At 41.8% G+C, this 22987-nt stretch overlaps 1 protein-coding gene across 4 annotated transcripts in view; it reads right to left on the bottom strand.

Moving 5' to 3' along the window:
- The window catches only part of LOC122555303 (transmembrane protein 45B-like), a 104257-nt gene that overhangs the window by 27732 nt on the left and 53538 nt on the right, over positions 1 to 22987 (bottom strand). For all 4 annotated transcript variants that reach the window (XM_043701158.1, XM_043701156.1, XM_043701159.1 and 1 more), the window contains 2 exons: positions 21289 to 21501; positions 6074 to 6286 (listed from right to left, as the gene is read on the bottom strand). In XM_043701158.1, the coding sequence (XP_043557093.1) occupies positions 6074 to 6286; positions 21289 to 21478 (403 nt within the window). In that variant the 5' untranslated portion in view covers positions 21479 to 21501. The remainder of the gene's footprint in view (positions 1 to 6073; positions 6287 to 21288; positions 21502 to 22987) is intronic.

The following is a 22987-nucleotide window of genomic DNA, read 5'->3' as shown; positions in this document are numbered from 1 at the left end:
GAGTCGCAGGTAGATAGGATAGTGAAGAAGGCGTTTGGTATGCTTTCCTTTATTGGTCAGAGTATTGAATACAGGAGTTGGGAGGTCATGTTGCGGCTGTACAGGACATTGGTTAGGCCACTGTTGGAATATTGTGTGCAATTCTGGTCTCCTTCCTATCGGAAGGATGTAGAGGCTGAACAGGCTGGGGCTGTTTTCCCTGGAGCGTCGGAGGCTGAGGGGTGACCTTATAGAGGTTTACAAAATTATGAGGGGCATGGATAGGATAAATAGACAAAGTCTTTTCCCTGGGATTGGGGAGTCCATAACTAGAGGGCATAGGTTTAGGATGAGAGGGGAAAGATATAAAAGAGACCTAAGAGGCAACGTTTTCACGCAAAAGGTGGTACGTGTATGGAATGAGATGCCAAAGGATGTGGTGGAGGCTGGTACAATTGCAACATTTAAGAGGCATTTGGATGGGTATATGAATAGGAAGGGTTTGGAGAGATATGGGCCAGGTGCTGGCAGGTTGGGATATCTGGTCGGCATGGACGGGTTGGACTGAAGGGTCTGTTTCCATGCTGTACGTCTCTATGACTCTATGACTGTATGACTGGAGGATTGCTAATGTGCCCTTGTTCAAAAACGGCAGCAGAGATGACCCAGGTAATTATAGACCAGTTAGCCTTACCTCTGTTGTAGGAAAAATTTTGGAAAGGATTATAACAGATAGGATTTATAATCATCTAGCAAGCAACTTGATTTCAGATAGTCAACACGGTTTCGTCAAGGGCAGGTCATGTCTCACAAACCTCATTGAGTTTTTTGAGAAGGTGACCAAGCATGTGGATGAGGGTAGGCCAGTTGATGTGGTGTACATGGACTTCAGTAAAGCCTTTGATAAGGTTCTACAGAGTAGGCTATTGAAGAAAATGCAGAGACATGGGATTGAGGGTGATTTAGCAGTTTGGATTAGAAACTGGCTTTCTGCAAGAAGGCAGCTAGTGGTAGTTGATGGAAAATATTAAGCCTGGAGTCCGGTTACTAGTGGTGTGCCACAAGGATTTGTATTGGGACTACTACTGTTTGTCATTTTTATAAATGACTTAGACGCAGGTGGATGGATTAGTAAGTTTACAGATGACACTAAAGTCGGTGGAATGGTGGACAGTTTGGAAGAATGAAGAATGTTGCAGGTTGCAGGGGGACTTTAATAAACTGCAGAATTGGGCTGAGAGGTGGCAAATGAAATTCAATTCAGATAAATGTGAGGTGATTCACTTTGGGAAGAATAGCAGGAAGGCAGAATACTGGGTCAATGGAAAGATTCTTGACAGTGTGGATGTGCAGAGGGATCTTGGTGTCCACTTAAATAGATCCCTGAAAATTGCCACCGGGTTGATAGTGCTGTTAAGAAGGCATACAGTGTGTTAGGTTTTATTGGTAGAGGATTTGAGTTCCCGGGGCCATGATGCCATGCTGCAACTGTACAAAACGCTAGTGCAGCCTCACCTGGAATATTGTGTACAGTTCTGGTCACCATATTTCGGGAAGGATGTGGAAGCATTGGAAAAGGTGTAGAGGAGATTTACCAGGAAGTTGCCTGGTTTGGAAGGAAGGTCTTATGAGGAAAGGCTGAGGGACTTCGGTCTGTTCTCATTGGAGAGAAGAAGGCCAAGAGGGGATTTAATAGAGACATACAAGATGATCAGTAGATTAGATAGAGTGGATAGTGTGAGTCTTTTTCCAAGAATGATGATATCAGCTTGTATGAGGGGACATAGCTGCAAATTGAGGGGTGATAGATTTAAGACAGATATCAGAGACAGGTTCTTTAGTCAGAGAGTGGTCAGGGCGTGGAATGCCCTGCCTGCCAATGTAGTTAACTCAGCCATATTAGGGGCATTTAAACAGTCCTTGGATAAGCATATGGATGATGATGGGATAGTGTCGGGGGATGGGCTTAGATAGGTCGGCGCAGCATCGAGAGTCGAAGGGCCTGTTCTGCATTGTATTGTTCTATGTTCTTGTTGCTGTGCATCAAATAAACTGCATCACTTTTAGAGGTATTTGTGATGATTTGGGTTCTGCCAGGGCCACTCAGCTCCTGACTTCATGACTGCCTTGATCCAAATGTGGACAAAAGAGATCAACTGCAGAGGTTAGGTGAGGATGGATGTCTTCTGAGTATGCCATCAGGGAGCTCTGAAAGAAGTGGTGTAAATGGGAATTGGGGGATTTCTCTCCGTTAGTTGGAATCAGATCTAGCACAAAGGAAGACGGTTGTGATTACTGGAAGTCAATCACTTTAGTCCCAGAACATCTCTGCAGGATTTCCTCAAGGTAGAGTGCTAGGCTCAACCATCTTTCCTCCAACATAAGTTCAGAAGCAGGGATGTTTGCTGATGATTGCATAATATTAAGTACCATTTACATTTCCAAAGATACTGAAGCAGTCCTTGTCAAAGCCATTTTTCATACTCATGTAAAGCATTATCCTCTATATTTGTGTTATTTTTAGGGTATTCATCATTATGTAGATTAGATAGCATGAAAACTAAAAATTGGATAAGTTCCTGTCTATTTCTAAATCTTTTAATGTGGGATCTATACATATGACATTTTGTTAATTATTGTCAACAAATTGCCCATAATCTGTTACCAAAATGGGATGATAAACTGACAAAGTTGACGTTGGATGTTTCAAATTTATTGATAATGAACTAGGGCAGGAGCTTCCAAATGAAAATTAAATGATTCCAAGCATTTCCTAAGGGTAAATGTCATATAAGCATTACATATTTGGCTTTGCACACTCTCTCATCAGCCCATTCACCCCAACCACATCTTGAAATGAATTACCCATGTCCTTCACCCAAAACTCACTGTCCTCACTCAATAGCTACAGGATTCACTGTCATCTCTTTCATTCACCTTTCGCAGCCCAAAATTAATCTATATAACATTGGATTCTATCACATTCTTTTTCTCTTAAGGAAAACTTCGGCATAACAATTTGTTGATACAAGAGCAACCAAACAAATTAGTTGGATAACCAGAGATTGCAGTCTCCAAGTCTCAAACTCAGTCCTTGGTGGATTAATTTTCTCCTAAATTATTCTTTGTAGACCTCACAGTTATATTAAGCTAAATAAGCAAGCAAAGCAATATCTATCACTATAACTGTGTTTGAACGAGTTAGATTTATAATACTTCAGCCTTAATGTACTTAGACATGGATCCTTTCAATGCAACCTTATTACAAAGCTTCAGAAGTACCTTACTGATGTGAGCTTATGCCTGAAAAAAGATTGATCTCCAACTGACTCAAAGGAAGCATTTTATTTTTGTTGATATTTTCAGTTTCCTATAACCTCAGATTACCTCAGTTCAGACCCTCCCATTACAGTTTAGGATCTGGGCCAATCTCACTGCACTTTGCCCTGGGTCACTCAGACCACTGCAGCTTTGGGTGGAACACTGTGCAGCTTTGTCCCCAAGCACAGTTCACTGACTCCCACCTTGATGTTTCTCCAATCACAGACTCTTTCTCTTGACGAGGGAATCTGAGTGGAGCAACAGACAGTCATACTCAATGATTGGAGGCACAACTCACAGATATTGTCTCTGCCATATAGGGGCAGACTTTTCAAAACTGATCACAACCATGTTTGACTTTTCCTCAGTGATTTGATTGCTTTGAGGAGAAAAAAAATGCTCTCTGCCCATGTGCATTTTCAGCACTGGTCCATATGCAGCAAGACCTGGACAGCATGGAGGCTGTGGACTCCTGTAGTAAGTAACAGATGTATAGTATCACAAATGTGCCAGACACTGAGCATGTCCAAAAAGGCAGAATTCAATCATTTTCCCTTGATGTTCAATAGCATTTCCATCAGTGAATCTGCCACTATCAATATCCTGCAGTTACCACTGTGTGTACGGAAAACTCTCCATTTGCCTTAGTGTGACATCTCCCAACAATATTCAAGAAGATGTGACTGGCACCCCATTCAGTACTTTCAATATTTAATCTCTCCACCACTGACAAGATGCACTGCAGGAATTCAGTAAGACTTTAACAACACCTTCCAAACCTATGACCTCTACCACCAGAATGGATAACGGCAGCAGATGCAAGGGAGTTCCACCATCTCGGAGACAGACCATTCGGTCTTAGAACTCTGTTTATTTACTGTCGCTGATTCAAAGACTTGGAATCCTTTCCAGACAGTACTGTGGGTGTCCCAACACCTGAAAGACTGCAGTAGTTCAAGGAAGGTGCTCAACCGCCACCATTTTAGATGTGATTAGGGATGGGCAATAAATGGTGGCCTTGCCAGTGATGCTCATACTCCACAAGAAAGAATTTTAAAGAAACACTGCTTCATTTTACATGTATCATTTGGGTATATTCCTTACAGAGCTTTGAAAATCCAACTTTGATTAGAATTATAGTCATAGTGTTGTACAGCATGGAAACAAACCCATCAGTCCACTTCATCCATGCTGACCAGATAACCTAAGATAATCTATTCACATTTGTCAGCATTTGACCTGTATTCCTCTTCATGTACCCATCCAGATGCCTTATAAATGTAATTGTGCGAGTCTCCACCACTTCCTCTGGCGGCTTATTTCATACACACACCACCCTCTGTGAAAAAATTGCCCATTAGGTCCTTTCAAAATCCTTCTCTTCTCACCTTAACCTGTGCCCTCTGGTTTTGGAGTCCCCTACCTTGGGGAAAAAACCTTGGCTATTCACGCTATCTATGCCCCTCATGATTTTATAAACCTCTAGAAGGTCACCCCTCAGCCTCCAATGTTCCAGGGAAAATGACCCCAGCCTATTCAATCTCTCCTTAAAGCTCAAACTCTCCAACCCTGATAACATCCTTGTAAATCTTTTCTTAACCTTTTTCAAGTTTCACAAGATCTGTCCTCTATCAGGGAGACCAGAATTGAACAGAGTATTCTAAACATGGCCTAACCAATGTCCTATACAGCTTCAACATGACATCCCAACTCCTATATTCAATATACTGACAAATAAAGGCAAGTGTACCAAATCTTTCTTCACTACCCTGTCTACCTGCGACTCCACTTTCAAGGAACTATGAATCTGCACCCACAGTCTCTTCTTGGCAATGCTCCCCAGGATCTTACCATTAAATATATAAGTCCTGCCCTGAGTTGCCTTACCAAAATGGAACACCTCACATTTACATAAATTAAATTCTGTCTGCCACTCCCCGTGTTATCGGCCCATCTGATCAAGGTCCCATTGTACTTCTTCACTGTACACTACACCACATATTCACATCCAAATCATTTACATAAATGACAAAAAGCAGTGAACCAGCACAGATCCTTGCGGCACACTGCTGGTTAGAGACCGCCAGTCCAAAACACAACCCTTTACCACCAACATCTGTTTCCTAACTTCAAAACAACTTTCTATCAAAATAGCTAGCTCTCCCTGGATTCCATGTCATCTAACTTTCCTACATAAGGGTCACCATACTTCAGGTAAGGGAAGAGGTTGAGAAGAAGGGTCCTTCATTGTAACTTCAGCTGGTTCAGGAATTGAACCTATTGGTATCATTCTGCATTGCAAATGAGCTATCCAGCCAACTGAGCTAACTAACACCACCGCCCCCATTACCATTGGTGACTTAGGAAATTGTTGCCTTTGAATTACATAGAATTACAGATTTGCAAATTCAGTAATATTTTGATTTCCATAGGGAAGACCAGAAGACCGTAACACATAGCAGAAGTTAGTAATTTGATCCATCAATCTGTTCCAACAACCAATGAGATCATGACTGATCTGATAATCCTCAACTCCACTTTCCTGTCTTTTGCACATAACCCTTGATTTCTTTACCAGTTACAAATATATATCAACCTGGAACTATCAGTTAGTTATCACACTTTTTTTACAAGGTGCAACAAGAGCATTTTGAGTGGCTATGACACCACTGGCGAACTTAGCCATACATGCCCCCTACTGGCTAACTCTCAATTATAAACATTACACAGTTAGGTTAGAAGTCTTTGTTACTTTAAGAATGAATCAGCAAACCTTCAATGAAGACTGCAATGGCAAGCATGAGCCTGTCAAGGGCTAATGGCACTGCAGGCGTTATATGGACTATAATGTCCACAATCCCTGAGATGCCATAGAAGAGATACATAGTTGCATGCTGCCAGTTCATCAGGTGATCCCAATGCTTTTCTTCATAGTTATAAAGCTTCAGATGGGGCCCATCAGGAACAAACTGCTCTGCTATCATGCCTACAACAATATCAAAAATTAAAAGGATGTCATTCTTTCATAATTAATCATTATTATTCTTTAAACACAAAACATTTCAGTGTTTTCTGGGTGATGAACATGTCAATACAATATTTTTAACAAAATTACATTACTTGGGTGCTATTCCTTCATAATGACCAACCGATGAATTCACAGAAATTTAACCTCTGAACACTTAAAATGTGAAACACATGAGGTCGTATAAATACAGAGCAAACACTCAAAGAACAACAAAACTGCAGTCAGAGTGTAGCATCAAGCTCTCAGTCTTATGCAGAATAGCCCGACAACAGGAATGAAAATGTTGTACTAAATCCTAAAGTCTATTTGCTAATGGAGACAGTTCTGTGAAGTGTGAGGTTATACATACTTTCCTCAATGGAACAGTCAATTCATTTTGTTTTTACTCACACATGGGATGTGGGCCACTGGCTTGGGCCAGTATTTTATCCCTTCTCTAATTACCTTGAGATGGTGATGGTGAGTTGCTGTCATGAACCAATGTAATCCGTGTGCTTTTGGTAGACATATAATGCTGTTAGGGAGGGAGTTCCAGGATTTGGATCCAGCAACACTGAAGGAATGGCAATATATTTCCACATAAGATGGTGAGTAGCTTGGAAGGAAACTTGCACAGTACTGTCTGCGCTGTTTAAGATTGTTCACGATTATGCAGGCACTAAATTGAACATTAGTTTAAAGCCTATTTTATTTGTCCCTCTGTAGCCTCGCAGTTTAAAGGGAAGATTGATGCCTATAGTTCTGTTGATCTGCAGAGTGGCAGAATTTGGGAATTCTTGAATTACATTGTGAAACCCAAAGCCAATTGTGGATAAGGTCAGTGGCATTGATGTAACAGAAAATCTATATTGTACATTACTGCTTAGATTCTAAAATCAATAAATGTCTATTGACTTGTGGAAAGTTATCAGAGAAATCATTGGGAACTGAATATCACAAAGATAATATTTTGTTTCCAACTTGAAATATCCGATAGCCAGAGAGTCGGTGGGAGCAGCATTGACTGGAGTTGCACATCGATCCTTATGAAATTCCAGATGCAGCAGTCTCCATGGGAATTGACCCAGAACTTTCAGATTCTGATGGATAATTCCTCTGCAGCTGGAACCCTCTGAAAACACCTCATGATGTCGGAGGTTCGACAGATTCCACTTCCGTTACTTTGATAGTTACATAGGTTAAAAACCTAGTGTAACTTCTGATACCTAGCAAGCTGACACACTCCTCCCAAAACTACCAAACTACCCCACCCAAATACACTTCACGATCCCCTTACTGCACCAGGATCCATGACAACAACCCCTTCCACCTAACCAAGCCCCTCAAATTCAACCTAGTTCTAAACCGTGACCCCAGCATCTGATGCTCACCCACACACCTGCCCATCACCGATTCTGCCTTAGAACCTGCCTCCCACAAGGTCCTGCTCCTGGTATACTCTTCCCCATCACTGGCCTGTACCCCCAGTACCTGCTAAGCACATATCCTTGGCCAACAAACCTTCTTGCTCACTACCCCTAACACCCCCTCCTCCCCACTGCTGGTTCTAGGGGCTTGAGTTCCTTTAAATAACCTGTGCTAATTTCCATAATGCTTTATGTTTCTGATGGAGGCATGATTGAAATTCTCAGCTGTAAAGATGGAGCTCAGCATTAATGTAAAAACTATGAGTGGAATGGCAATCCAACTGTGGATGTCGCTACTCCAAATATCTATGCCATTGTGTTTTACGATTGTGTCTCTAAATTAGGATAAGATGCAGGAATGAAGCCAGTCAGCTGACCTGTGCAGACCATAAATTGAGGACACAGGGGGTGTAGGGTATAAAATGTTCACAACTGTAAACAATAACTAGCTGTACCACCAAATACCTTTATGAATGTAAATTTATAATAATAAAGTACCTCTGCTAGGTTTACTTAAAGAGGACAAGGCAGTGGCACCCATAGTTTCAGGCCGAATTCAGCAGTGGGCTCTAATACTAAGCGTCTATAATTACAAGTTATTACATAAATAATAAGGAAGGCCAAGTAGCAAATGCAGATGCATTGAGCAGCCTCCCACTGGTAAAATACACCACTGGTGGTACCACCAATGGAAGAGTCCGTATGGTTTTAAATTCTCTGAACAGTATTTGCATATTGTTATGGGGAGCAAGAGTGATCATCTTGAGCAATGGTCCAGATACCACTGCTGAACTCCACCAGGGTCATCCAGGGGTTTCCAAAATGAAGTTGCTAGCAAGAGTTATATCTGGTGGCCAGGATGAGATGTACACATAGCCGCACTGGTGGGGCAATGCCTAGAGTGCCAACAAGGTCAAAGATTACAGGGACGTTGATAGAAAAACTGTGCACATGTTTTGCAATGCATGGACTTCTGGAGTGTTAGTCACAGATTATCATTTACCAGCAGTGAATTTGAGTATTTTCCAAAGTAAATGGTAGTCTACATAAGGACAACTCCAAACTATCCATCATCCAATGGTTTGGCAGAAATAGCAGTCCAAACTTTGAAAGCAGACTTAAAGAAGCAGCCTACAGTTTTAGTAGATACCAAACTATCCCAGTTCCTATTTAATTATAGGACCATTCTAATTATGGGATATAGGACCATGCAACTACAGGGATAGTTACTAATGGGAAGAAGATAAAACTTGATCCCCCCAGACCTAAGGATTATGGTGAAATGGCATCAGGAACGCTGATGCCAGACACAAGACTCCGTGAAACAACAGAGACAGTTTATTTTGGGGAACAAAGTTTGGTATAGGAACCACAGGAATGGCCCTGCATGGTTAAGAGGCATGGTCAACACAAAGTCAGGCCCATTGACTTGTAAAATTTGGCAGGTGTGAAAGTCCTCCACAAACATGATGACCATATAAAAGCTGCAAACTCACAAAACGCTGCGACAGCAGAACCTGCCCAGCTCCTCAAAAGCTTTTCCAATTGTTCTGGAACCCATGGGTTCTCCCGCCCAGCTGGCGTTGAAGATAGCTCAGAATCTGAGTTGGACACAGTGGATGGCACCACTTTAATACTTTTGCCTTGTAAAGAAGAGAATGAATTTCTTCTGTCACACTCTGGGCACAAGAAGTGAGCTACTTTGTGGTACATGCCACCTGAATCCGAGGCAGAGTTGAAGAAACCTAACCTGGTGCTAAACCACCCCAGGAAGAGCTACAAAACAAAATGAACAAGCCTTGCCCATGGACTCGAAGAGGGAAGAATGTAGTGATTGTAACGAGGTCAGCCAAGTGGACCTCATAGGATGAGCTCATTCGGGCTGTTAACTTGGTCCAGTCAGGAAGTGTCAGAGGTTCTATTCACTCAGAGCTGGCTCTGGAGGAGTTGGATCACTGAGAACAACCCTCCACGTGAAAATAAAGGCTGACTTGGACACTGGACTCTGTGGTGTTATTTCAATGTTCCCTAATAGCTGATTGTCTTTGTTTGAATGCAATTATACTTTTATTAAAAAGTAGTTAAATGACATTTATTTTCATACCATTTGCTGCTTTCTCTTTTTCATCCCAGGTTCACAATTATTCCAATGTTATTTATACAGTTACCAAGCAATTATCTGAGAAACTAGCTCTCGCAGGCACTAAGCAGCACAGGCTCTGTAGATATGACAACACAACACAAGCCCGAAAATTTAAATCACAAAATTATCAACATCCAGCCACTTTTGCTGTGCAATAATTCCCCAGATGATCACAATTACATGGGAGTGTGAAAAATGGTCACAAGTTGATAGAATTGAATTGTGCAGTCCCATGAGACAAATGCACCTGCCCCCTAAAACTAGTTTAATATCTTTATTTCACATCACCTACTAATTCCTTGGTAATAATTTTCCACAACTAATGACATTTTGTTTTTCTCATTTGCTTACCAACAAGTAACATTTGCTTCAGCATTGACACTTAGAGTCATAGAGATGTATAGCATGGAAACAGACCCTTTGGTCCAACCCATCCATGCCAACCACATATCCCCCAATCTAGTCCCACTTGCCAGCACCTGGCCCATATTCCTCCAAACGCTTCCTATTCATATACCCATCCAGATGCCTTTTAAATGTTGCAATTGTACTAGCCTCCAGCACTTCCTCTGGCAGCTCATTCCATACACGTACCACCCTCTGTGTGAAAAAGTTGTCCATTAGGTATCCTTTATATCTTTCCCCTTTCACCCTAAACTTATGCCCTCTAGTTCTGGACTCCCCGACCACAGGGAAAAGACTTTTGTCAATTTATCCTATCCATGCCCCTCATGATTTTGTAAATCTCTATAAGGTCAAATCTTAGGCTCTGATGCTCCATGGAAAACAGCCCCAGCCTATTCAACCTCTCCCTACAGCTCAAATCTTCCAACCCTGGCAACATCCTTGTAAATCTTTTCTGAACCCTTTCAAGTTTCCAACATCTTTCTGAAATAGGAAGGAAACCAGAATTGCACTCAATATTCCAACACTGGCCTAACCAAAGTCCTGTACAGCTGCAACATAACCTCCCAACTCCTGTACTCAATACTCTAACCAATACAGGAAAGCATACCAAACACCTTCTTCACTATCCTATCTACCTGCGACTCTACTTCCAAGGAGCTATGAACCTGCACTCCAAGGTCTCTTTGTTAAGCAACACTCTCTAGGACCTTACCATTCAGTGTGTAAGTGCTGCTAAAATTTGCTTTCCCAAAATGCAGCACCTCACATTTGTCTAAATTAAACTCCATCTGCCACTCCTCAGACCATTGGCCCATCTGATCAAGATCCCGTTGTATTCTGAGGTAATCTTCTTCATTGTCCATTGCACCTCCAATTTTGGTGTCATCTGCAAACTTACTAACTATATCTCCTATGTTCACATCCAAATCATTTATATAAATGACGAAACGTAGTGAACCTAGCACAGATTCTTGTGGCACTCCACTAGTCACAGGCCTCCAGTCTGAAAAACAACCCTCCACCACCACCCTCTGTCTTCTACCTTTGAGCCAGTTTTGTATCCAAATGACAAGTTCTCCCTGTATTCCATGAGATCTAACCTTGCTCATCAGTCTCCCATGGGGAACCTTGTCTTACGCCTTACTGAAGTCCATATAGATCACATCTACCGCTGTGCCCTCATCAATTCTCTTTGTTACTTCTTCAAAAAACTCAGGTTCTGATGTATAATTTCCAACGCATAAAGCCATGTTGACTATCCCTAATCAATCCTTGCCTTTCCAAATAAATATACATAGGTAAAAACAATGACTGCAGATGCTGGAAACCAGAGTTTAGATTTGAATAGTGCTGGAAAGCCCAGCAGTTCAGGCAGCATCCAAGGGGTAGTAAAATCAACGTTTCGGGCAAAAGCCCTTCATCAGGAATACAGACACAGTGCTTGAAGGGTGGAGAGATAAATGAGAGGAGGGTGGGGGTAGGGAGAAGGTAGCATAGAGTACAATAGGTGAGTGGGGGAGGGGATGAAGGTGATAGGTCAGGGAGGAGGATGGAGTGGATAGGTGGAAAGGAAGATAGGCAGGTAAGACAAGTCATGGGGACAGTGCTGAGCTGGAAGTGTGGAGCTGGGGTGAGGTCGGGGAAGGGGAAATGAGGAAACTGGTGAAGTCTACACTGATGCCCTGGGTTGAAGTGTTCCGAGGCGGAAGATGAGGCGTTCTTCCTCCAGGTGTCGGGTGGTGAGGGAGCAGTGGTGAATGAGGCCCAGGACCTCCATATCCTCGGCAGAGTGGGAGGGGGAGTTGAAATGTTGGGCCACAGGGCAGTGTGGTTGATTGGTACGGGTGTCCCAGAGATGTTCCCTAAAGCGCTCTGCTAGGAGGCGTCCAGTCTCCCCAATGTAGAGGAGACCGCGTCGGGAGCAACGGATACCTTGGATGGAGGTGAGGGAGCAGATGTGGACATAGGTTTTACAATTCCTGCGGTGGCAGGGGAAGGTGCCAAGACGGGAGGGTGGCGTGGACCTGACTAGGTAGTCACAGAGGGAACGGTTTTTGCGGAAGGCGGAAAGGGGTGGGGAGGGAAATGTATCCCTGGTGGTGGAGTCCATTTGGAGGTGGCGGAAATGTCAGCGGATGATTTGGTTTATCCTGTCCCTCATGATTCCCTCCAACAACTTGCCCACCACCGACATCAGGCTCATTGGTCTATAGTTCCCTGGATTGTCCTTACCACCCTTCTTAAACAGTGGCACCACGTTAGCCAAACTCCATTCTTCCAGCACCTCATCTGTGACTATCGATGATAAAATTATCTCAATAAGAGGCCCAACAATCACTTCCCTAGCTTCTCACAGAGTTCTAAGATACACCTGATCAGGTCCTGGGGATTTATCCATCTTTATGTGTTTGAAGACATCCAGCACTTCCTCTTCTGTAATATTTTAACTTTCCAAACATTGACTGGGACTGCCATAGTGTTAAGGGTTTAGATGGAGAGGAATTTGTTAAAGTGTGTACAAGAAAATCTTCTGATTCAGTATCTGGATGTACCTACCAGGGAAGGTTCAAAACTTGACCTAATCTTGGGAAATAAGGCAAGGCAGGTGACTGACGTGTCAGTGGGGGACAACTTTGGGGCGAGCGACCATAATTCTATTAGTTTTAAAATAGTGATGGAAAAGGATAGACCAGATCTAAAAGTTGAAGTTTTAAATTGGAGGAAGGCCTAATTTTGAAGGAATTCGGCAAGAACTTTCAAAAGCTGATTGGGTGCAGATGTTCGCAGGTAACAGGACAGTTGAAAAATGGGAAGCCTTCAGAAATGAGATAACGAGAATCCAGAGAAAGTATAAAGTAGGTATAGGGAATGCTGGATGGCTAAAGAAATTGAGCGTTTTGTTAAGAAAAAGAAGGAAGCATATGTCAGGTATAGACAGGATAGATCAAGTGAATCCTTAGAAGAGTATAAAGGTAGTAGGACTATACTTAAGAGGGAAATCAGGAGGGCAAAAAGGGGACATGAGATAGCTGCATAAACTGCATAAAGGAAAATTCAGTCGAAGATTTTCTAGGTAAAAACTGATTATTACTGCCAGAGGAAGTGGTGGAGGCTAGTACAATTGCAACATTTAAAAGGCATCAGGATGGGTATATGAATGGGAAGGGTTTCGAGAGATATGGACCAGGTGCTGACTGGTGTGACTTGATTGCGTAGGGAAATCTGGTCGGCATGGATGAGTTGGACTGAAGGGTCTGTTTCCATGCTGTACATCTCTATGACTCTGTGATTCTATAATTCCAGTCACAAGTAATCAATGAATTATTTTGTCTTTTCTATTCTTCTTCTCACCATTGCCATTTCTCCAGTCTCAACTTCATATTAGTAGAACCTCATTATATTTCTTTGGCTCTATTAAGACTGGCAAGATGCAATGGATAAAACTTAAGAACATAAGAGCTCGGGTCAGGAGTAGGCCGTCTGGCCCTTCGAGCCTGTTCCGCCATTCACTAAGATCATGACTGATCTTTTTGTGGCCTCAGCTCCACTTACGCCCTTCACCATAATCCTTAATTCATTTAAAATTCAAAAAATTATCTATCTTAGCCTTAAAAGCATTTACTGAGGAAGCCTCAACTACCTCCCTTGGCATGGAATTCCACAGATTCACAAACGTCTGGGTGAAGAAGTTCCTTCTCAATTCAGTCCTAAATCTGTGCACCCTAATTTTGAGGCTATGCTCTCTTGTCCTAGTTTCACCGGCCAGTGGAAACATCTTCTCCACTTCTTTCCTGTCTATTCCCTTCATAATTTTATATTTTTCGATATGTTACCCCCCCATTCTTCTAAATTCAAATGAATATAATCCCAGTCTACTCAGTCTCTCCCTCATAAGCCAACCCCTCAACTATGGAATCAACCTGGTGAACGTCCTCTGCATCCTCTCCAGTGCCAGTACATCCTTTCTCAAGTAAGGAGACCAAAACTACATGCAGTACTCCAGGTGTGGCCTCACCAGCACCCTATACATCTGCAACATAACCTCCCTGCCTTTAAACTCAATCTCTTTAGCAACCAAGGACAAAATTCCATTTACCTTCTTAATTACCTGTTGCACCTGCAGACCAACCTTCTGTAATTCATGCACTAGAACACCCAGGTCCCTCTACAAAGCAGTGTGTTGCAATTTTTTTTTATCATGCATGTCATGGTCCTTTTTACTGTTATTCCTACCAAAATGGATGACTTATTAACATTGTGTTCCATGTGGCAAACCTTTGCCCACTCACTTAACTATCTATGTCCCTTTGCAAAGTTTCACTGTCCTCTGCACATTTTGTTCAACCACTCATCTTAGTGTCATCCGCTAACATCTGGAAGCATGTTCCACACTCCTACAACTCTTATGTTTAAAACTCTTGCACCTCACATCTCTCCTACTTGTACTGGTTAGTTCATGAATCCTGCACCAGCTGAGGTTACAATGAAGAACTGTCCTTCTCAACCTCTCCCCTCACCTTACTGCCATATTTGGAGAATGTAGCATATGCATTGAGTTGTGATATTTGATTCATGAACTAACCAGTACAAGGAGGAGAGGCAACAGCCTAGTGAATTTATCCTTGCACTATAAATTCAGGGACCCAGGTTTGAATCTTGCCACATCAGATGGTGGAATTTAAATTCAATAAAAATTTGGAAATAAGAGTCTAATAATGTCCATGAATCCATTATAAATTGTTGGGAAAACCCCATCTGGTTCATTAATGTTCTTTAGGGAAGGAAACTGCCATCCTTACCTGGTCTGGCCTACATGTGATTCCACAATCACAGCCAATGTGGTTGACTCTCCAGCTGCCTTCTGGGTGCTTAGGGATGGGCAGCAAATGCCAGTGACGCCCTCACACCAAGGATGAATAAAATGACCATCATGTGCTCTTTCAGCTCTTTCTCGTATTTCAAATCGCTGGTAATTACCACTCACCATTTCATCTCCCTGGTCACATGCATCATCTTGCCAGAAATCACTTTAAATTCACTATCCTGCTCTGATTTAAGACAGAACATGATGTAATCAGTTAAAGTAGTAAATGACAGCTTCAAATGCTATAATCAAGAGACTACACCACAGCAAGCAGTGAGCATGAGTGGCTGAGAAGGATCAGCTGCCTGTGATTGGTTATGATAAAAATAAATCTTACCACTAATTATAACAATGGAGTTTTCAATATCAAAACAGAAAATGAAGGGAAGACCCTGTGACCAGCAAATCTGTTATTCACAAAAACAGGTGTTTTGACTCACTGCGGCTTGAAAAGGATGTTTTGACTCATATGCTAGAAATCAAGCCCTGCTATTCCTTGAGTTGTCACAAAAGTTAAAGATTTCATAACATACATAAGGTCGCCCACTTTACTTTATATTCAGGCCAAGGTTTATAGAAAACATAGACTAGGTTCCCGCACTGTTTCTAACACATAATACAAGTTCAAGGAGTGCGGATACATGGGAATATCACCTCCTGCAAGTTCCCCTCCAAGCCATCCACCATCCTGATTTGGAAATATATCACCATTCCTTCACTGTCACTGGGTCAAAATCCTGTAATTCTCTTCTTAACAGCATTGTCGGTCAACCCACAGCAGGTGGTCTATGGCAATTCAACAAGGCAGCTCACCACCACCTTCTCAAGGGAACTAGGGACGGACAGGGTAAAAACAAGGACTGCAGATGCTGAAAACCAGAGTCTAGATTAGAGTGGTGCTGGAAAAGCACAGCAGGTGAAGGGCTTTGCCTGAAATGTCGATTTTCTTGCTCCTCGGATGCTGCCTGACCTGCTGTGCTTTTCTAGCACCACTCTAATCTAAACTAGGGACGGACAATCAATGCTGGTCAGCCAGCAACATCCACAACTCCCATGAATAAATTTTAAAAATTATATTCTAATCATATGTCAACAGTTTTGAACTATCAGCATATAACAATACTAATTAAAATTCAAATTATCTTATAAATTCACCCTTACACAGTCACAGACAGACTATCAAGAGAGGAGGGTTATAGACAGGGGTAAAGACAATCTTTGTTCCCAGGTACTGTTTTTGAGATAATCTTTATGACTTTTCTGCTGCCCAGCACATTGCGTGAATCGACTTCAGTTTCTTTCATATGGTTTACAAGAGACACAATGCAATTGGTACATTTATAAAAAGTCCCTGACTTATCAGTTAAAAGTCACAGCTTACAACAAGTGATCCAGGAAAGATACTGTTTCTCAACAGATTTACACTGAGTTTAATTGCACAGAATAGAGAATCCACTCCTGAGCTGGGAAAGAACTGAACACTTCTTTTGCTCTGTAACTTGTTCCCAGTTCCAGGGTGTTTGGTTACCTGAGAATCAGTCATACAGCTATTGTAAGGTACAAATGTCTCTGTCATTGATAACTGTAACCAGTCCATAGACCAATCTACATCTTGTTGCTAGAAAAAGCTGCATTAGAACACCCTCTCTGCTCCAAATCATCCTCAACTCAACTACTACATGTTCAAAATGGTGTTTACATGATGCCATACATGGTTACTCACTTTTCAAAACTACAACCATACTTTTAAACACCAGTTTTAAAATATCTCTTTCTCATTTCAGGCCCCAGGTTTTAAAAATAAGAAGACACAGTTCTTACACAAATAGCAGGATTGTAATACATGATTAATATATACAGTTTCTGAAGCAGTGAGCTAACTATGCCATCTGCTCATTATCATGATGAGTTCAGTAAGCACTGGCCATGTGCTTTTTCAGTGCTGACATGCTTCAGCAGAAGCCTAAATTTGTGCAAATCAAACACCAATTAAATTTATAGCATGCAGTACTTAAATCTGTGGAGTATGAGTTGAAAATCAAAATAGAATTGATTCTAATCTGGGAAAGACAAAAGTGAAATGCCACTGGTAAGACTTTCCTACATTTCACTGAAGGATGTGTTCAAGTAGAGACAAATAGGAGAGATATGCTATATACGAAGGGACATGCAAGCAGGCATCAGAGCCGCCCTGCTTTTGCCACGGGACTATGCCTACATCAGGAAACTATAAGAATTCATTTTGTGTGTTTTAAACAGCAGTCACAGCTTTAAACCCACAGAACTCAGCAGCTGCCGGTCCGCTCACGTGACCGGGAGATAGGAGACAGAGGACAGATAAAATCCACACTATACCAACACTACCCATGACTCATAGACCAAAACTCCGGAATTAATTAATATGGAAACCCATTTCCTAATCACATCAAGAGACTGATATCAGACCAATACACTCCAACACCCCTAGGGAACAAAGGCGGGTGCTAGCCCCTGCCCTCACAGAGAGAGACAAGCAGATAATACCCGGACCCGTTTTACATAAACCAATTAGCACCCTATTGTGCAACTCTCCTGGGATGGCAGGAAACATTCTATTTGCACCTACTCCAGTGATGATGGGGAATTATCATCCCATTCATCCTCAAATTCCACACATCCTGACAACTAAAAGTATATAATATGTAGCTGCGCGCGGGAACAGCAGAGGAGCCGAGATTCGGACCTCGGTTGGTCTCCGCCGGCGTTACTGTAGCAATAAACGTTACCGATTGTTGAACCGCACTCTGGGCTCGGACTGATATCATTTCATCCGCGCTAACAGACCAATGAGCCATTCAAATCCAGTCTGAGAAGGCAATGTGAATGGATATATGTGGAAGATACATAAAAGCCAGAAATCAAGCATCTGGAAAATTTAGATTCAATTTTATAAAAAAGCTCTAAGTGGAGCTAGCATCGAATACCACATCTCATCACCTGCACCATTAACTTCAAACACTGCTCAAAGGTTGACATGTCTTCCATTTACATAACAACAATCTCAATCAGGACTTATTCTGGATCAGTGGTGCTGGAAGAGCACAGCAATTCAAGCAGCATCCAACGAGCAGCGAAATCGACGTTTCGGGCAAAAGCCCTTCATCAGGAATCAGGACTTAGTCAACCATACATGACTTCACCTTACCCCACACTGACCACCTCTAAAGAAGGTGAAGTCAGGTGAATTGGTCATGCTAAATTGTCCATAGTGTTAGGTGCATTAATCAGAGGGGAAATGGGTCTGGGTGGGTTACTCTTCGGAGGGTCGGTGTGGACTGGTTGGGCAAAAGGGCCTGTTTCCACACAGTAGGGAATCTCATCTAATCTTCTATTTGTATGTGCATGGCAAAAGATTTCTTATGGGCGGCACGGTGGCACAGTGGTTAGCACTGCTGCCTCACAGCGCCTGAGACCCGGGTTCAATTCCCGCCTCAGGCGACTGACTGTGTGGAGTTTGCACGTACACTGACCACCTCTAAAGAACTAACATTTATAGAGTTCGCACACTGTCAGCTATTCAACCATGACAGTCACATCACCCAAACAGTTTGCATTGCTCTCACTAACTCACTTCCCTCTTCTTGCACAAAACTGGATGCAGCAGATAGTAACTGAGCTTTTCCATCAACTTCTATGTTTGTTTATCCCCCTAATTCCAGAGGGAAATGTGCTACAAGCATCTACAGTATCAAGCTCCTCTCAGAATCTTATATATTTCATATTTTTCTCATTCTTCTAAACTGTTATGAGTTAGGTCAATCTACTTAAGACTTCCTCATCAGATAAACACTTTTTCGAAGAACAAACTTGATGAACCTGAACTGTCTCTAATGTCCCCCCTAAGATTCCCCTAAGATAGGGAGACCAAGGCAATGTGTTATACTCTAGGTCTGGTTTCATAAACACCCTGTGCAATGGTAGCAAGACATTCCAACTGTTATACAACTTCCCTTTTGAAATAAAGGTTCACACTCCTTTTGCCCTCATAATTCCTTGCTATACTGTGTGCTAACTTTTTGTGATTCACATATAAGGAGACTACTCAACTATTTAATTAATCTTCTGCTGCTTTATCTCTCCCATCAAAGTGTGTAAGGTAATATTTTCTCATACTTTATTCCATCTTCCATTTATTTAGCCAGTCAATTAATATACCTAAATTCCTTTACAGATACTTTTGTATGCACCTCAAACATTTGCTAATCTACCAACATTTACATCATCAGCAAATCTGCCTACAAATCACCCTGTCCCTTTATAAGAATCATATATAAATTAATTGTACATTGATTTACACTTGAGAAAGAAAGATGGGAATGTGGACTATAATTGCTGTCATGTTGATCAAAAGGTCTGTGGCTATACTGTAGAATCTTGGTAACACTATGTAAAGTCCTTAGACATCTCTCTTGTTCATTTATCATTTCATTTTCCTGCTTGGGCTGTGTATACATCCTCATTCTAAAGCATACTCCTAAAGAGGTTGCTAAGAGCCATGTGTATACTAATGTCATTACCAACTTGAGAACCTTTACATAAGAACAAATAGAATGAGTAGGCATTTCAGCATATTGGGATCTCTCTGCCATTTGATACGATCATGCTGGTCTTATTTCGGACTCAACTCCACTTTCCTTCCTGCTCTCCAAAACCCTTCAACCTATTACCAATTAAAAATCTGTCCATTTCCTCCTTAAATGCACACAATTGTGATGAAGCTGCTCCTTTAACAAGGTTATGCAGTCCTTGGTTTTTTTCAGAGAGGTCGTAAATAACACAGATTCCGAAAAGTCTGAAGGTTGAAGGGTTTTAGAGAGCAGGAAGGAAAGTGGAGTTGAGTCCGAAATAAGACCAGCATGATCGTATCAAATGGCAGAGAGATCCCAATATGCTGAAATGCCTACTCATTCTATTTGTTCTTATGTAAAGGTTCTCAAGTTGGTAATGACATTAGTATACACATGGCTCTTAGCAACCCCTTTAGGAGTATGCTTTAGAATGAGGATGTATACACAGCCCAAGCAGGAAAATGAAATGATAAATGAACAAGAGAGATGTCTAAGGACTTTACATAGTGTTATAAAGATTCTACAGTATAGCCACAGACCTTTTGATCAACACAGAGAACACAGGGAAAAGCTGAGCTGGGAGAACAGGCCACTCCCCTTTCATTGTATGTGTTTTTATTTTAAAAAACTTGACCGTCTTCTGCCTGAGGCAGTATCGGTTAGCTATTATCAAATCAGCCCCAAAACCCTTCAACCTATTACCAATTAAAAATCTGTCCATTTCCTCCTTAAATGCACACAATTGTGATGATGCTGCTCCTTTAACAAGGTTATGCAGTCCTTGGTTTTTTTCAGAGAGGTCGTAAATAACACAGATTCCGAAAAGTCTGAAGGTTGAAGGGTTTTAGGGCCGATTTGATAATAGCTAACCGATACTGCCTCAGGCAGAAGACGGTCAAGTTTTTTTTTAAATAAAAACACATACAATGAAAGGGGAGTGGCCTGTTCTCCCAGCTCAGCTTTTCCCTGTGTTTTTTTTAGTAGTAATGGAAAAGCTGCTGAACCCAGAAGCAGGTCCAGGCTAGTACTCTTTCCCTGACTTCTATCCTGTAAGAACTTGTGTTTGATTTTACCTTTTGTGCCAAGGAGTGTTTATGGGGATTGTTGCAAGTATTTGGAACAGCATCATTAAGTTGAGATGTTGGGGTTTCAGATAGGTTAAGTTATTCAGTATTCTGTTTTCTGTTGTTTGTGTTTCATTGAATCTTGTAAATAAATTGTTTTGTTTAAAACTAAATGGTTTGACCGGCTGATTCTCTTCTGGAATATCCATTCTACACCTGCTTAAAACAACTAGCAAAGTTAGGGTGCAGGCTACTTTCTTGCAATGTTTTGAGAGGTCTGGCCTGGTCCATAATACAATGTCCGAGCATCTATCACATGCTGGGATAATTAATTCAATAGATTCATCTGAGGAATTGTTTCTTACGTCAGTTTTCAAACAGCGGGAAAAAAGCATCCCACTTTAGGTCTTAAGCTTGGTTGGAAATGGATAACTATGAAATCAGCACAAGTAGATTTTTTTGACTTACCTATTAGTGCAAAGCTGGCTTTCACAATTCCTTCAATGATGTCTAATCGTCGATGCCCTGAGATTGATACCAAGTAACAAACATTCTTATTCTTTCTGCAGAGGTACCTCATAGGATATTTCACTGACCACCACAGGCCAAAGAGGAGGAAAAAACTTCCAGGAAGTGCATGTCCTTTGAAATTGCCCATGGTTTTTCAGTTATTCTACGTTTCTGTAGAAGCAAACACAAGGAAACACAGTCAGTGAAAAAATACAAGAGAGCAGAAATCCATTACCACATAGAAGTCCCAATTGATTGGAGATTACTTTTGGTTGTTAAATGTCTCAAAAGCATTAAAAGTTCATTTGATCACTCATGCAGTGGTATCAGCTTCTTCCAAAAAGTCCAACTACCTATCTTTTAATTTACTCATGGGATCTGGGCATCATTGACTGGCCAGCATTAATTGTCCATCCTAGTTGCCTATGAGAAGATGGTGTTGAGCTGCCTTCTTGAACAACTGTAATCCACATGCTGTGGGTTGTTCAAATGCCTTGAGAGAGGGAATTCCAGTATTCTGATGAACAACAGTAAAGGAATGACCATATATTTTCAAATGAGGATGGTGAGTAGCTTGGAAGTGAACTTGCAGGTGGTGGTCTTCCCATGTATCTATTGCCCTTGTCCTTCTAGATGGAAGTGGTTCTGGGTTTGGAAGGTGCTGTCTAAGGATCTTTGGTGAATTTCTGCAGTGCATCTTGTAGACACACTGCTGCTACTGAACAATGGTGGCTGAGGGAGTGGATGTGGTGCCAGTCAGATGAGCTGCTTCATCCTGGATAGTGTCAAGCTTTTTGAGTGTTGCTGAAGCTGCACCTATCCAAACAAGTGAGGAATTTTCCAACAAACTCCTGACTTGTGCCTTATAGATGATGGTCAGACTTTGGAGAGTCAGGAGATGAGTTACACATCACAGTATTCCTAGCCTCTGACCTGCTCCTGTAGCCACTATGTTTATGAAGCAAGTCCAGTTGAATTTCTAGTCATTGATAATACCCAGGATGTTGATATTTGGGGATTCAGTGATGGAGCACTGCTGAAAGTCATGGGGCAGTGGCTTTATTTCTCTTTCTGAAGATGGTCATTGCCTTGCATTTGTGGCTGTGCATGTTACTTGCCACTTATCAACCCAAGTCTAGATATTGTCTAGATTTTGTTGTATTTGAAAATGGACTGCTTCAGTAACTGAGGAGTCATGAATGATGCTGAACATTGTGCAATCATTGGACAACATCCCCACTTCTGACCTTATGATGGAGGGAAGGTCACTGATGAAGCAGCTGAAAATGATTAGACTTAGGACACTACCCTGAGAAACTACTACAGAAATGTCCTGGAGCTGAAATGACTGACCTCCAATAATCGCACCCATCTTGCTATGTTCCGGGTATGATTCCAACCAGTGGAGAGTTTGCCCCAATACCCATTGATTCCAGTTTTGCTTAGGGTCCTTAATGCCACATTCGGTCTAATGCAGCCTTGATGTCAAGGGCTGTCACTCCCATCTCACCTCTGGAATTTAGCTCTTTTATCAATGTTCAAACCATAGCTGTAATGAGGTCAGGAGCTGAATGGCCCTGGCAGAACCCAACCTGAACATCAGTGAGCAGGTTATTGCTGAGCGCTGTAAATTACACCTTCCAACACTTTACTGATG

Source organism: Chiloscyllium plagiosum, chromosome 12, assembly GCF_004010195.1.
Source record: "Chiloscyllium plagiosum isolate BGI_BamShark_2017 chromosome 12, ASM401019v2, whole genome shotgun sequence".
Lineage (NCBI taxonomy): Eukaryota > Metazoa > Chordata > Chondrichthyes > Orectolobiformes > Hemiscylliidae > Chiloscyllium > Chiloscyllium plagiosum.
The sequence above is the reverse complement of the archived record's forward strand: the minus strand, read 5'-3'. Positions and strand labels throughout refer to the sequence as shown.